This window comes from Ovis canadensis, chromosome Y, assembly GCF_042477335.2.
Source record: "Ovis canadensis isolate MfBH-ARS-UI-01 breed Bighorn chromosome Y, ARS-UI_OviCan_v2, whole genome shotgun sequence".
Taxonomy (NCBI): Eukaryota; Metazoa; Chordata; class Mammalia; order Artiodactyla; family Bovidae; genus Ovis; species Ovis canadensis.
This window is the reverse complement of record NC_091271.1, coordinates 8571316-8587850: the sequence shown is the minus strand read 5'-3', so window position 1 is coordinate 8587850 and position 16535 is coordinate 8571316. Positions and strand designations below refer to the sequence as shown.

The 16535-nt window shown below is 50.2% G+C and overlaps 1 protein-coding gene across 5 annotated transcripts in view; it reads left to right on the top strand.

Moving 5' to 3' along the window:
• Nucleotides 1-16535, top strand: part of LOC138431428 (protein Shroom2) — a 141138-nt gene that overhangs the window by 100319 nt on the left and 24284 nt on the right. For 4 of the 5 annotated variants that reach the window (XR_011446062.1, XM_069573572.2, XM_069573569.2 and 1 more), the window contains 2 exons: nt 552-2769; nt 4004-4101. The exons of the other annotated variant lie outside the window; for it this stretch is intronic. Coding sequence is in view for 3 of the 4 variants with exons in the window: in XM_069573572.2 (XP_069429673.1) it covers nt 552-2769; nt 4004-4101 (2316 nt within the window). In the remaining variant the exon portion in view is untranslated. The remainder of the gene's footprint in view (nt 1-551; nt 2770-4003; nt 4102-16535) is intronic. 5 annotated transcript variants of the gene reach the window in all.

Sequence of the window (16535 nt, the reverse complement as noted above, 5' to 3'; positions counted from 1 at the left end):
TCTTCATTTTCTGAATGTTGAGCTTTAACCCAGCTACTTTGCCAACAAAGCTCTGTCTAGTCAAGGCTATGGTTTTTCCAGTGGTCATGTATGGATGCAAGAGTTGTACTGTGAAGAAAGCTGAGCACCAAAGAATTGATGCTTTTGAACTGTGTTGTTGGAGAAGACTCTTGAGAGTCCCTTGCACTGAAAGGAGATCAAATCAATCCATTCTGAAGGACATCAGCCCTGGGATTTCTTTGGAAGAAATGATGCTAAAGCTGAAACTCCAGTACTTTGGCCACCTCATGGGAAGAGTTGACTCATTGGAAAAAACTCTGATGCTGGGAGGGATTGAGGGCAGAAGGAGAAGGGGACAACAGAGGATGAGATGGCTGGATGGCATCACTGACTTGATGGATGTGAGTCTGAGTGAACTCTAGGAGTTGGTGATGGACAGGGAGGCCTGGCATGCTGCGATTTATGGGGTCACAAAGAGTCAGACACGACTGAGCGACTGAACTGAACTGAAAGCCTCCCTCTGTTGCCTGTGGTTTCTTTTCCTTTCCTAGCTCCTCCTCCCAGGACCTGTCCGGTGGTGCCTGGGAGCCAGCAAACCTGCAACGCACCTCAGACCTCTTCAGCTCACTGGGGAGCGTCAACAGCCCCGACCCATCCTCTCAGCCTGACCCGTTGGGGCGCCTCTCTGCAGCCAAGTCCAGCAGAATAATCGACTGCCTGGGCTGCGCCAGCAAGCGGGACTCAGCATACGGCTCATTCTCCACATGCTCCAGCACCCTAGACCACACTCTGCCCAAGGTGGACGCGTCCTCAGCCAAGAATATCTTCTACAAAGTGGGCCTGTGGGAGGCCTCCGCTGCAGTGGACAGCCGGCCAGGCCTGACGGCTGGCGACCCTCATGGCGCCGAGGAGCCCCTGGGGTGTTTTCCGCCCCGGGTCCCAGAGGATGGCCCCGAGCCTAAGCTAGCTGCTTGCGGTCGGTCCATTTCCGGGCCCATCTGGTATGCTCCTGATAAGAGACTAGCCCCTCCGTCCCCTACCCTGCCGCCTTTCCGGCTCCGCCGTGACAGCTTCACTGCCACCACGAGCCACGAGCAGACCCAGGGCCCCACGTTCTCAGCAGACGCAACCCCAGAGCAGCCCTTGCTGGGCCTGAGCTGCGTGCAGCCCCACGGTGGCGACTGGAAGAGACCTGAACCCGCTGATCAGCCATTGAGGCCGGCGCACGGGGGCGACGGCCTGAGAGCCGCGAGCTCGGGGTGCATGCCAGGGGCGCATGTGGACTGTGGGTGGCCAGCCTGCGACAGCGGAGCCCGGGCGCTCCTGGGGGCCCCCAGCCGGCTGCAGGCTTCTCTCTCGAGCACCGACGTGGGGCGCCCGCAGCCCTCGCCCACGTGCCAACAACTTCCCTGTTCGAGCGACAAGGGCCCCTTCTTCCTCGAGGGCCCCTGGGCCGCCACGTGGCTCAGGGAGCCCCTCCCTGCTGACCGCCTTGCCAAAGACAGCCCAGCTGCCGTTGTCGTTGGAGGGCTGCGCGCTGCAGACCAGAGGGGCGACTGCCGGGGCGACAGAGGGGGCCACTACTACTGTGTCATGTCCAGACCCCGTCCCCAGTGGGGCACCCCAGCCCCCCAGCCCCACTCCTACCCGTCCCGGCTGGAGGGTGCCCCGGGCGCACGGCAGAGAGGCAGGGTGGAGACGGTGGACAGGGCACCCGAGGACCCACCGGGGGCTGGTCTCCTGGACAAAGGCGGCAGGAAGAGGGTGGCGGGCAGCTTGGATGACGGGGGTGGCGAGATCTGCCCCCTGCAGACGCCCATGCTGCACTCACCGAGCCAGGAAAGGGCGTACCCGCCCCAGACCGGCCACGAGGACACGGCGCCAGCGCCGGCGCCGCCTGAGGCCCTAGCGGGCAAGCCCCTCCAGAGGAGCGACCGCTTCGCCACCACCGTAAGGAAGGAAATCCAGCAGCGGCGAGCCTGGCTGCAGAAGAGCCGGAGCAAGGCCACCTTTGCCAGCTCCGTGGAGGGGGAGTGGGAGGCGGGAGACGACGAGACTGAGGCGCGTGGTTCCCTGGCGCAGCCAGTGGGTGCCCCAGAGACCACCTTACCCGGCGGCACCTATAAGGACCACCTGAAGGAGGCACAGGCCCGCGTCCTGAGGGCCACGTCGTTCCGCCGCCACGACCTGGAGCCCAGCCTGGCGGACCCAGAGCCGGCCCCCCGCATCTGGGAGGGGGCCCCGGGTGCTGGGCCGCCCTTGTGCGCTGCCGGCAGCGGCAGCTGCAGTGCGCGCATCGGGAGCCGGAGGCATTTCACTGCCGAGCAGAAACTGAAGTCCTACTCAGAGCCCGAGAAGATGAATGCGGTGGGGCTAACGGGGGACCAGCGATCCGCACCCCACGATGAGACGGTGCGCACCTTTGCCGACAGGTGGAAGTTTTTTGAGGAAACCAGCAAGCCCGTGGGCCCCCAGCCCGGGCCGAGGCCGGCGCCTTGTGGCTTCCCCAGGCAGATGCCGGAGATGCTGTGGACAGCGGGCCCTGGAAAAGACAGAAAGGCGGAGAGACCCATCCGGCCAGAGCGGCTCGGCACCTTTGCAGAGTATCAAGCCTCCTGGAGGGAACAGAGGAAAGTCCCGGAAGCCAGGAGTGGCGGGAGGTACCACTCCGCCGACAACATCCTAGACGTGGGTGTGGACCAGGAGGAGATGCCGCAGTACGTCCACGAAAGGTTCCGGTCATCACCTTCCACGGACCTCTACAAGCAGGTGAGCATCCTGCAGGGGACCAGATGCAACCCCGCCTGACCCCAAGGCACAGATGGGACACCCAGGGAATAGCATGGCCTGGTGTCGTGGTGACTTGTGTCTTGATGTCCAAACGTTTCTGTGCACCGGGCTCAGCCAGTATAGCAGCTCCTGCGAGTAGTACCTGGGGCCCAGGTCCACACATTCATGACAATTGCAGGTTTCCCCCACATCTCGACTTCCCAGCCTCATCTCTAGCTGAAGCTGTCTTCCCTCTTGATTAGCTTGCCCTTGATTCAATGGGAAGAAATTGGGGGAAACAACAGAAAATGGTTAAGTTGTCCTCTGAAATGGAAAGGGGTGCTTTATGTCCACCCTTAACACAACACATGTTAAACGCTTTTCAAATACTGATGTCACTTCATACTTTTACTGTGCTCATTTGGTTTTTATTTTATGGGGTCAGATATTTTTAAATATTGCTCTGGAGCAAGTGTAACTGAAAGTGCAATGCTTTAAACTATTGCAATTTGCTTAGGTGTGTTGATGGTGAAAGCTGACATTTCGCTTTCTAAAAAAAACCTCCGTGCATGTATTCATACTTCATGGTTCATAGTCAGTCTCCCTCTCTCTGCCTTTTCCGCTCATTCCATCTGCAAGGGTGTATTTCAAAGGAAAGATTTCCTGCGGCATCCAATGGAGGCTTTTGTAAACAATAGAACCAGCGATCGCCTTGTTACACACTTATGAACGTGTGTGTGCATGTGTGAAGAGAGGTGCTGGTTTCTGTGTGGCCCCCGGTACAGAAAGGCCTGTGGACACCTAGGGCATGTGTGTCCCCCAAGATGGTGCCTTGTGCCACGTGACCTTCTAGAAATCCATGTTCTCGAGGTCAAGAGACCAGGCTGCCAGACTCCAGGTCCCAGGGCTTGAGCTTTGACTGCGGTGAGCTGTGTACCAGCAGTGTTTTGATTTGACTGGGTGAGGTTGGGGGCCACCACGTCACACAGCTTTCCAGCCCTCACGTCAGAGTCCTGCTTCCTGCTGGGGAGCCCAAAGGGACCGCGGTCTCCTTGAGTCATTTTGACGAGGGCTGGGCTGATGGTCCCCAGGCCAGCTGACCACAGGCCACATCACCCAGTTTGTGGGTGCTGGCTCACAGGGCACGCCCACATTGAAGGGGATCGTGATCGCAGAGGTTCTCAGGGGGGAGGCCGCTTGATGACTGGGTGTCCTGTTGTGCCGCCCTTGGCAGGACGCCTCCATGGAACCTCGATGGCAAGCAGGGGACCCGGAGGAGCACACAGAGCTTTCTTTGGTGGCACTGGCCGAGGACAGAGGCCCCACCCCAAGGTAGGAGAATCTTGCACTTGGGGTCCCTGAGGAGGCATCTTGGGGGGCAGGTGGGCTGCTTTATGGGGGTGAGGGCTCGGATAATGTGGTCGGGCGTGTGGTTTCGGCCAGACCTGAAGTGGCTGGTCACCAGTTGGGGTTGCCCGAGGCCCCTCAGCACTGCCGGCGGGGCCAGCAAAGCCAGGGCAGGACATTGTGAACGCCCTCGTTAGGGCAGTTTTGTGGGTTCATCACACAGCTGCTGTGTTTTGCACGCAGTCGAGTTCTTGCTGATGACAGAGAAACCCAGTGTGATGGGCTTGAATGGAATGCTTTATGTAGAACAGCAAAGTGAAGGGACCCTTTAACGAATAGGGCGCAGCTGGGTTGCTGGCCGGGGAATCCAAGTTGCCTGGAAGGATTGTTAATGAAAGGATGGGGGTTAGGCCTCCTTTAATGAATTCATTTTGAGCTTTAAAAATAGAAATTGACTCTGCTCCCCCAGAACAGGTCAGAGCATGAAAACATGGGCTGGCCGCAGTGTTAACATGATTATATGCCCACATTCTAAAATGTGTCCAGAGTAGCAGTCTTCCTGCAGTGAGGGTGGAATTTAGGTGAAATACACACCACTGTGTGGACCCTCATCCCTGAGGATCGCAGGAGAGGGCATTGCAGGTCACTGCAGGAGCTGGGCTTTAACCTTAATTGCAAAACAGCTGATAAAAGGGTCTTCCCTGGTGGCCTAGTGGGTAGGACACGGAGCTTGCAGTGTGGGGGACCTGAATTCCATCCCTGGTCAGAGAACTACATCCCTTGTGCTGCAGTTGAAGACATGGCACAGCCAAATAAATACATATTTTAAAAAAAGACAAACACTGATGGAGAAATGGAAGCTGATTTGTGCGCGGTAGGGTTGCTGAGTGCAGATCTTTCTGTGCCTTGGGGTCTCTGGGGGTTGATGAGCTGCTTGGATTAAAACATCAACCTCAGAATTGAAGGGTGTGTTGCAGAAACGACCGAGTTGAATGTTGGTTCTTGCCAGCCTTGTGCGCCGGGGTCTTATTTCATTTGGCTCTAAAACTGGCTGCACAAGGGCACGGTGGCTCGGAGGGGGCAGGCATGGTGGTCTGCGTGTGCTGCTGTGGGACGCGGCTGCCGTGAGGCACACACTGACAGAAGTGAGCTGCAGGGTTGGGCCTTTGTGACCCTGTGTTCCGAGTGGGTCATGTGCGGAGCGCCAGCGGTCATCTTGATCAGAGCGGCTCCTTGCCCCGCTGCAGTCCTGAGCGTGCTGCATTGTGGGGAGGCAGGGGTTGCTCCGGGCAACCCTGCATACGTGGGAGGGCTTCTCTCCTGCCCAGCGTTGGCCTCGGGCCTTTAAACTGCAGAGCTCTTGCTGCTGCACTGGTTGGACTTCAGCTCCTCTGCTATTCAGAGTTGTGATAAATGGCTTCACTGTACATAACTCTGTGTGTGTGTGTGTGTGTGTGAGAGAGAGAGAGAGAGAGAGAGAGAGAGAGACAATGGCACGGTCAGCAGCGAAGGGGTGAAGAGGATGAGGGTGGGTGGGAGGAGATGGCGGTGGCAGGGAGAGAGGGAATCATGTGCTGTGTGCATCACAGTCTTGGCTTCTGGCTGGCTGTGTGGGTAACCACTCCGAGGGAGTGACTTCCAGAAGCTTTCCCTCTTTTGCACGACCAACCTAGCAGTTTTCAGAATCATTCTGTGGTTTTTGAAGAGCAGCGAGACTCAAGTGAAATTCTAAAACTGGAATGTTGAAAAGGTGTGGTCAGCTGCTTTTGGAGAATGTTTCATTTTCTGAAGTAACTGGCCAAGGAGAGTGCCCTCAAAACATTTAAATTTGAGAATAAAATACATGAAAATGCAGGCAAGGGACTGTCCCTTGAGATCCATAATGCAAAGATTTAAAGATGCCCAGTTTTGCATAAATTAATGTAAAACAGTCTGTATAAGGGTTTCCCTGGTGGCTCAGACAGTAAAGAATCTGCCTGCAATGCGGGAGACCCAGGTTCAGTCCGACTGATTCCGAATCAGGAAAGGAGTACATCAAGACTGTATATTGTCATCCTGCTTATTTAACTTATATGCAGAGTACATCATGAGTACTGGGCTGGAAGAAGCATAACCTGGAATCAAGATTACTGCGAGAAACATCAATAACCTCAGACATGCAGATGACGCCACCCTTATGGCAGAAAGCCTCTTGGTGAAAGTCAAAGAGTAGAGTGAGAAAGTTGGCTTAAAGCTCAACATTCAGAAAATGAAAATCATGGCATCCAGTCCCATCACTTCGTGGGAAATAGATGGGGAAACAGTGGAAGCAGTGTCGGACTTTATATTTTTGGGCTCCAAAATCACTGCAGATGGTGACTACAGTCATGAAATTAAAAGACTCTTACTCCTTGGAAGAAAAGCTATGAGCAACGTAGATAGCATGTTGAAAAGCAGAGACATTACTTTGCCAACAAAGTTCCATCTAGTCAAGGCTATGGTTTTTCCAGTGGTCATGTGACCTGGGAGCAGGTCTGGATGGTCCCTGAAGGCCTGGGTGTGGCTATGCTCCCATAAAGCCCAGACAGAGAGGACTTGCCAGCCCTGGGACTTGGCCAGGAGGCTAAAGGATGGGAATCAGTGAGGATGCTTCCTGGACGGGAGGTGGGGCCTGTGTGGTCCTCTGTCCAGATGTTTCTGGTGGTGGTCTCTGCAGTGTTGATAGCCATGCCTCCCATCATTTTCATCTCACTGGTCTCTGGCTTGGTTAACGTGGCTGTGGCCCGTTCACAGCAAGGACGTGTAATAAGCAAAAGATGCTGAGAGTGGAATCTCCTTTCTGAGATTCACAGATCATAAGGTTCACGTGGAGTGACGGGTACAAGTTGAGGCTAGGATAAGAGGAACAGTTCCTTTGGGATGTATGCGTGCCAGGGTGCTTACCGTGTTCTGTTCTCCTCTTACTTGTGGACTTTTTCAAGGGCACAAATGTCTTATCAGGTAAAAGCAGATGTGTGTTCCACTTATTACGGGTATTTACAACGTTGAGTCTTAATGGTGTTCACCACGCGCAAGCTCTGAGCATCTTATATGCTTGATAAGTTGGCCTCATTGTAGGAAACGTGGATGTAGGAAAACCCAATGATAAACCTTAACGTGATAAAAATACTTTCTCTTTAGAAATCATTCATTGAGGCTCTCTCTTAAAAATGGATTTCCTAGTGCAGAAGCAGCTGCCAGATTCTGGTTGCTAATATGAAAGTGATAGTCTCTTGGTGACCCGTTAGACTGCAGCATGCCAGGCTTCCGTGTCTGTCACCATCTCCTGGAGCCTGCTCAAACTCATGTCCATTAAGTCGGTGATGCCATCCAACCGTCTCATCCTCTGTCACCCCCTTCCCCTTCTGCCCTCAATCTTTGCTGGCATCAGGGTATTTTCAAATGAGTCAGTTCTTCGCATCAGGTGGCCAACGTATTGGAGCTTCAGCTTCAGCATCAGTCCTTCCAATGAGTACTCAGGGTTGATTTCCTTAAGGATTGACTGGTTTGATCTTGCTCTCCAAGGGACTCTCAAGAGTCTTCTCCAACACAACAGTTCAGAAGCATCAATTCTGCAGTGCTCAGCCTTCTTTATGGTCCATCTCTCAGATCCGAAGGTGACTACTGGAAAACTCATAGCTTTGACTAGACGGATCCTTGTCGGCAAAGTGATGTTTCTGCTTTTCCATTAAAAGATCCAGGGCTCCTTGGAGAAACGGGCAAGTCTAGGGTTGGGGCTGGCGGAATACAAAACGAAGTTGCAGTGTGTTGTCTCCCAAAAGTAAGAAAGTACTCAAACAAACAGACACATACACACAGAGAAAACCCTATAACAATGAGGATTTGCCAGAGGGACACAGAAGCTGGCTTGGAGTATCCTGTGACCAAAACTGCTGTGAAATCAAGTGGTATAGAAGGGAGTGTATAAAATATCCCTGGGCTTCCCTGACAGTCCCGTTGTTAAGAAGCTGACTTGCTGTGCTGGGCATACAGGTTTGATCCCCGGCCCGGGAACTAAGATCTCACATGCCACGGAGCAACCAAGCCTGTGCATCACAGCTACTGAGCTCTCGAGCCCAAGAGCCCTGGAGCCTGTGCTTGACAATAAGAGAAGCCAGTAACAGTGAGAATTCCACGCATCATAACTGGAGAGTAACCCACGATTGCTGCAACCAGAGAAAGCCTGTGCGGCAGTGAAGACCCTGCACAGCCAAAAATAAACCAAGTTTTGAAATAAACATTAAAAATAATAAAACCTGAGCCCACACCAATAGACATAAGTGATCAAGTATGTTAGAAGTGGAGGAAAGAGATCTGTACAGAAAAGTTCTGAATCTCTGCAGGTCTTCTGCCCTTGGGGGGGGGGGGGTGGGATAGGTGTGTTGTGGGGAGTAGAGCCCTTCTGTCTTATACTTTGGGCTGCATTTGGTGAGCTTCTTCCACAGGGGTCGGGGTGAAATGGTGGGGTGAGGCTGTGTGACTGCAGAGAAGCTGGTGTAGCTAACCCCGCCAGCTCATCCGTAGAGATCATTGTATTGACAGCATGGTCCTTGTATTTGAGGATAAGAAGGGCATTTCACCTCTGTGTTCTCCAACTCCCCCCGCCCCTCAAATCCACAACTCCTGGGTTGGTTATCACGACAGAAACATCAGACAGATCCCAGCTGAGACATTCTGCGAATGCCTGCACGGTCCCTCTGGAAACTCTGGAGGGCCTGGAAAACAAGGATGGTCTCAGAGGCTGTCACTTGGATGGGAGGAGCCTGTGACTGGTAAATGAAATGGGGTGTCCTGGAACGCAGAGAGAATAGTAGGTGAGAATGAAGAAAGTCTGAATACGTTGTGGACTCCAGTTAATGTACCAAGACGGGAGTTAGGGTAAGGAGAAGGGGACGACAGAGGATGAGTTGGTTGGATGGCATCACTGACTCAGTGGATTCAGTTTGAGTAAACTCCGGGAGATAGCAGGACAGGGAAGCCTGGCGTGCTGCAGGCCCAGGGCTCTCAGAGAGTCGGATACGACTTAGCAACTTAGTCAAAAGTACTAATGGCGATTATGGCAGTTGTACTAATTATGGCGTACAGTAATGGCAAATGTACTAATGTGTTGACAGCAGGGGAAACAGGTGTAGGGAACATTCTCCTCTTGTAAATTTTCTGTAAATCTAAAAGCATTCTGAAAGGAAGTGTTGGAGTAGCTTTCCTCATGGCATTTCAAGTTAGCTTGTAAATGTCAGGTGCAAACCTCATTTATTTGGCTGCACCAACTCTTAACCGTGGCATATGTGATCTTTAGTGGGGGGCATGCAGACTGTTAGGGACGGCATGTGGGATCTTAGTTCCCTGACCCAGGATTGAACCTGGGTCCCTTTCTTGGGAGCATGGAGTCTTAGCCCCTGGACCACCCAGAGAAGCCCAGTGAGACACCTCTTAGGCAGTCTGCGAGACTGTGGACACAGGTTCCAAGCCCCCGTGGATGTGACCTTCTGTTTCTTCATCTGTGAAGTAGGGAGTTGGGGTGAAATGATTTCTAAGGACCCGTTCAGCCGTGATCATTTTCGATTCTCAGGGAGAGAAGCCAGGAGCTTAAATTCCCCTTACGTAACACATCCAGATTCGTGGGTTGTCTTGTTGCGGTCATTTGCTACCGATATTCATGTGAGTGAAGACTTATATCTCACACACACATACACACTTGTGTGTGTTATCTTTGAGATCCGATTATAGATAAAATGGGCTCTTGTCAGCAGACTGGGCTTTTCTGTCTGCAAGAGGTGCGTGAGGCATTGCAAGTGTGCTTGCCAGATACACCTACTTAGGTGTTCTGGGATCAAGTTAGCTGCTAGCAGATGGAGTTCTCTTGGGTGCAGCTTTACATGCCCAGTGTTATTTAAGGACTGTTAACAAAGTCCAGCCAGTGGGCTCTTAAACATATTTGGAGGCCATTCAAAAATAAAATAACAGTGGGGCTTCCCTGGTGGTCCAGTGGTTAGGACTTTGCCTTCCAAGGCAAGGAGTGTGGGTTCCATCCCTGGTTCAGGCAACTGAGGTTTCACATGCCTTGTGACTCAGCCAGAACAACAATAATAATAATAATAATAAAGTGTACAATTTTTTAAAGTAGAATAACTGGATATTCAAGGAAAGTATTTAACACGTATACATACAGACACACCTGCATCTATATGTATACACACATGCATGTTATATATGTATTCACACAAGCATGTAACTATGCACACTCATGCACACATAAATGCATAGGATTGAGAGCCATATAGGAATAAAGTAAAATTTCCATGTACAGTAAATATCTGAACCCTGTTGAGTAAATAACCTGCTTCTAAATATGTTTTAGCTGAGTAACAATCAGACAGTATTCTGAGATACGGTATTTTCAAAAATTTGGGGTCACTTGCTTTGTGCTGAAAGGGAGACGCTTAAAGCAGATGGTTTTCTCTTAGTTTACAAAGATGCTAACGCTCTTCTGAAAGTGAAAATGTTAGTTGCTCAGTGCTGTCTGACTCTTTGCAACCCCATGGACTGGAGCCCCCCACCAGGCTCCTCTGTCTAGTGAATTCTCCAGGCAAGAATACTGGAGTGGGTTGTCAATCCCTTCACCAGGGGATCTTCCCAACCCAGGGATCGAACCACGAATCCACATTGCAGGCTGATTCTTTACTGTCTGAGCCATCAGGGAAGCCCTAGCTGTATTTTAATATCTTTTCCCACACAGTTTCCCAGAGTTCAAAAGTGGCCCCTTATTTCATAAGCCTCAGGTTTGTTTTTGAGAGCCAGGATTTATACTTATCTGGGGGTACAGTTCCCTAGGCTATTTGATAGTCTTTTGTAACATTTCCTTCTTTAAAAAAGAAAAAAACACTTGTGTTACTAATATTAGAACATTTTTATTAAAAACAGAGGAACTTCCCTGGCAGCCTAGTGGTTAAGACTCTCAACGTCAACTGCAGGTGGAAATAGGTTCAATCCCTGGTTGAGGAGTTAAGATCCCACATGCCAAGCTGTATGCACCCCCCCAAATTTGAATACATAAAATATAAAAACATATGGAAGTTCTGGAAGGCAGAAGGAAGACAGTGAAAATTGTCCTCATGATCACATCCAGAGAGAGCAGTGTGTCCCCTTTGGGATGTGTGATCACACTTTATATACTTGCTGTAAACAGTGTTTTTTTCCTTGTACACCTGTGGTGCCTGGCACTCTTAAGATCTGGCCGCCCAGTGGGAACAGTGTGGACTTGTAGGGATGTGTTCCCAGTCTTTCCTAGTGGAAAGTAATACCGGAGCAGGCATACGTGGTGAAATACTCCCGCTCTCATTCATTTCCTTAGGAGGACAGTCTGGACGTGGAATTGCCAAGCAGTCTTTTGGAAAGGATTTGGGACTCCCCTGGTGGTCCAGGGGTTAAGAAACTGCCTTGCAGTGCTGGGGGATGCAGGTTCGATCCCTGGTCAGGGGACTGAGTGCCACCTGCCTCAGGGCAACTAAACCTGTGCACCACAATTGGAGGGCCCATGCACAGTGCTCGAAGATACAGCATGCCACCACAAAGACTCCAGGCAGCCAAATAAATAAATTTAAAAAAAAATTTTTTTTTAATCTGTGACTTGACAGGCTAATCTGTTTCATTGTTGAAACAGGCAAATCTGTTTCATTGCATTTCCTTGGTGACTAGCAGAGTTCTTTGTGTGTTATTATCTGCACATTTGTATTTTTTCTTGTGTGCATTACAGTTTGTTTTCCTGCTGACAGTGGGGCCCTTTTTTTTTTAATAATTTTATATTGGAGCATAGTTGATTAACAATAATGCGTTAGTTTCATGTATACAGCTACACATATGTGTGTCTGGTTTTTTCTCAAATTCTTTTCCCATTTAGGTTGCTGTAGAATACTGAATAGTCCCTGGGCCATACAGTAGGTCTTTGTTGGTTATCCGTTTAAAATATAGCTGTGTGTACATGTCCATCCCTACCTCCCAGCCGGTCTGTCCCTCTCCCACCCTTTCCCCCTGGTAAACGTTAAGTTTGTTCTCTTAAGTCTGTGAGTCTGTTCTGTTTTGTAAATCAGTTTATTTGTACCATTTTTATTTTAGATGCCACATGTAAGCAATATCATATGAGGTTTTTCTTTCTCTGTCTGACTGCAGATGGCATCGTTTCATTAAGCCAAATAATCTTCCATTGTATGTGTGTATCACATATATCCATCAGTGGACATTTAGGGTGCCTCCACGTCTTGCCTGTTGTAAATAGTGGGGCAGTGAATATTGGGGTGTGTGTATCCTTTCAAATCATGTTTCTCTCTGGATATATGCGCAGGAGTGGGATGACATGGTCATACGCCAGCTTCTTTAGTTTCTGGAGGAACCTAAACACTGGTGGCTGGTTGTATGTGTACATGCTCGGTTGTGTCCACTCTTTGCCACCCCATGGACTGGAGCCCACCAGCCTCCTCTGCTCATGGACTTTTCCAGGCAAGAATACTGGAGTGGGTTACCCTTTCCTACCCCAGGGGATGGTTATTAAGGGTTAGATTTTTTTTGAATTAAAGTATAGTTGCTTTACAGTGTTTCAGGTGTACAGCAGAGGGATTCAGTTATACATACAGGTTATTATAAGATATTGAATACAGGTTCCCTGTGCTATACAGTAGGTCCTTGTTGTTTATGCTAGTGTGTATCTGTTAATCCCAAGCTTCAAATTTATCCCTGCTGTGGCCTGTTGTAATCTTAATTTTGTTTTGTATGTCTGTGAGTCAGTTTCTGTTTTATAATTAAGTCTGTTTCTGTTTTATAAGTAAGTCTGTTTGTATCATTTTTCAAGATTCTGCATATAAGTGATATCATATGGTATTTGTCTTTCTCTGGCGTACGTATTTCATTTAGTACGTTAATCTCCAGGTACATCCATGTTGCTGCAAATGGCATCATTTCATTCTTTTTTTATGGCTGAGTAATATTCCAGTGCGTGCGTGTGTGTGTGTGTGTGTGTGTGTGTGTGTGTGTGTGTGTGTGTGTGTGTGTAGCACAGCTTTGTTATCCATTCATCTGCCTCAGTGTGTGTGTGTGTGTGTGTGTGTGTAGCACAGCTTTGTTATCCATTCATCTGCCTGTGTGTGTGTGTGTATGTGTGTGTGTGTAGCACAGCTTTGTTATCCATTCATCTGCCAATGGACATTTAGGTTGCTTCGATGCCTTGGCTATTGTAAACGGTGCTGCTATTGGAGTCCATGTATCTTTTCAAATTAAAGTTTTCATCTTTTCTGGACATATCCCCAAGAGTGGGATTGTTGGATCATATGGTAGCTTTTTGTTTTTTTGACAGTGCTATATAACTTGCAGGATCTGAGTTTCAATTCAGCCCAGGAATTGAACCCCCGGTCATAGCTTTAAGGTCTTCCCTGGTGGCTCAGCTGGTAAAGAATCCACCTGCAATTCGGGAGACCTGGGTTGGGAAGATCCCTGGAGGAGGGAAAGGCTACCCGCTCCAGTATTCTTACCTGTACAGTCCATGGGGTCACACAGAGTCGGACATGACTGAGCAACTTTCACTTTCCGAAGCAGTGAAAGCACAGAATCCTAACCCCTGGACCACCAGGGAATTTACTCCCCCCGCCCCCTGCCCCGGGACTATCAGGACTTTGAATGACAATCTGTGGGGGTGCACTTGGTTCACAAGGGACCATTGCTCACTAGCAGCGCAGCAGAGAGGGGCAGAAAAGTAACTAAAACCGTAGTTTTTAAAACCTCCCCAAACCCTCCCCCACGTAAATGAAACCCCTCCCCTAACATTGTCGTCATCGCCTGCAGGGTGCCTCTCAAAATGAGTGCTTACGCGTATTTGTATGTTGCAGAAATTAGTATCTTCCTTGACTTCTGGACCAGGGCTCGGCAGACTCCAGCCCAAGGCCCTGGGCCGGGGTTCGGGAAGCCTGTCCTGGTGGAGGACTTCAGGTTGGTCCCTGCCAACTTGGTACCCAGGGGTACCTCACTGTGTTTTTCATGTGATGATTATCTGTCTAGCTGGGGAGAGACAACGCCAAGCCAAGGATGAAAACTGCAGGAGTAGCTTTTCATATCCCACGTGGGTAGAAAAGTGAGTGAGAAGGAATCGGGGAAGAAGGGATCCATAAATCAGAGCTTCCCAACAGACGTGTGACCTCCAGATGCCCTGGGGTGTTCTTCCGGATGCCTCTGCAGGCGGGCATTTCGTCCCTGGTCCCCTCTGTCTGTCCGCCCAGACCTGGCTTTGTGATGGAGAAAAGTCTGAGGAGAGCTTAGATGCACGTGTCTAAAATCATCACCCATGTTCCCTCAGGACGCCGTCAAGAATTGGAGAAGTGGGGTTCAGGAGACAGAATTGGCTCAGACATTTGCATTTGGAAGGCTGGAATTCCTGACGGCTGTGCTATCCTTGTTTCCTGGATATGGCAGGAAGGAGAAGGCAGTGGGACCCCACTCCAGTACTCTTGCCTGGAAACCTCCGTGGACAGAGGTGCCTGGTGGGCTGCAGTCCATAGGGTTGCGAAGAGTCGGACATGACTAAGGGATTTCACTTTTGCTTTTCACTTTCATGCATTGGAGAAGGAAATGGCAATCCACTCCAGTGTTCTTGCCTGGAGAATCCCAGGGACGGGGGAGCCTAGTGGGCTGCCGTCTATGGTATCGCACAGAGTTGGACATGACTGAAGCAACTTAGCAGCAGCAGCAGCATACTAATCTCACATCCCTCTTAGAGGAGCTTTGCTCTCACAGGTAAAATTGCTGCCTACTGTGGGGAGATCTGTCTAAGGCACTCTGCAAATGTGCAGTAAGTCATTTATCTCTGACTCTTCAGTTGCGGCCGACTCTTTGAGACCCCATGGACTGTAGCCCACAGGCTCCTCTGACCGTGGGATTCTCCTGGCAGGAATACTGCAGTGGGTTGCCGTTCCCTCCTCCAGGGGAATCTTCCTGATCCAAGGATCCAACCTGCATCTCTTATGTCTCCTACATTGACAGGCAGGTTCGTGGCTACTAGCGCCACCTGGGAAGCCCGATGGCACTTAGCAAATAGAGCTCCTTTTTAACTAAATCTTTTAAACGTGAATCCAGATGGACAAAGGCACTTAGATATTAACAATAAATTGTAGCTACTTTAATTCTTTGTTTAAACAAAGGTGGTGGATATTTATTAAATAATAGGAAATAATAGGTACCACTGGAACTTCCCTGATGGTCCAGTGGTTAAGACTTGGCCTGAACACCATAGGGGGTGTGGGTTCAATCCCTGGTCATAGAGCTAAGATCCCACATGCCCTGCCATCAGAAACACAGGACATAAATAACAACTGGTATTATAACTTTTTTAGGAAAATAAAAAAATTGGTACCACGTGGTTTTGAGTGGATCTTCAGATGTTAGATTTCAGGAGTTTTAGTAAGAAAAAAAAAGTTCAAGTGCTCAGCTCTTTGGAATGAAACAGTGGGGCAGTTTACTGCCAGCAGGCCCAAGGCTGGCTTTTCCCTGGCTGACCATAGGTGACAGTGGGTGACAGGACATCTGAGCCGAGTCACCCTCCTCTGATTGTTGTCTAAAGGCCGTTCCGTCTTTTGTATGCAAACACCTGCTGGATTGTGTATTGTCCTCTGAACCATCCATTGCATCCTTCAAGCTGTTTGGATAACTTTTTTTAAAAAAATCAATGACTTTATTTTTGTCTGTACTGGCTGTCTGTTGTTGCATGAGCTTTCTCTAGTTGCAGCAGAACCGGGGGGGGGGGGGGGCGGGGGGCACTGTTCTCTAGATGTGACACTTGGCTTCTCTTGTCGAGGAACCCCCGGGCTGAATAGTTGTGGCCTCCTGAGCTTCATTGCCCCCATGAAGGCAGGTGAAATCTTCCCAGCCCCTCAGGGATTAAACCCATGTCCCAGACATAGGTGGGTAGATGCTTAACCCCCGGACCCAGCAGGAAAGACAGGATTGGCTCAGACATTTGCATTTGGAAGGCTGGAATTCCTGATAGCTGTGCCATCCTTGTTTCCTGGATATGGCAGGAAATATACTAATCTCACATCCCTCTTAGAGGAGCTTTACTCACACAGGTGGAATTGCTGCCTTCTCTGGGGAGACCACAGCACGTCCTGTCTAAGGCACTTTGCAAAGATGCAGTAAGTCACTTCAGTTGTCCTCGACTTTTCAGTTTCGTCCGACTCTTTGCTACCGCACGGATTGTAGCCCATAGGATCCTCTGTCTGTGGGATTCTCCCAGCAGGAATACTCCAGTGGGTTGCCGTTCCCTCCTCCAGGGGAATCTTCCCAACCCACGGATGGAACCTGCGTCTCTTATGTCTCCTACATTGACAGGCAGGTTCTTGACTACTAGCGCCACCTGGGAAGCCCCA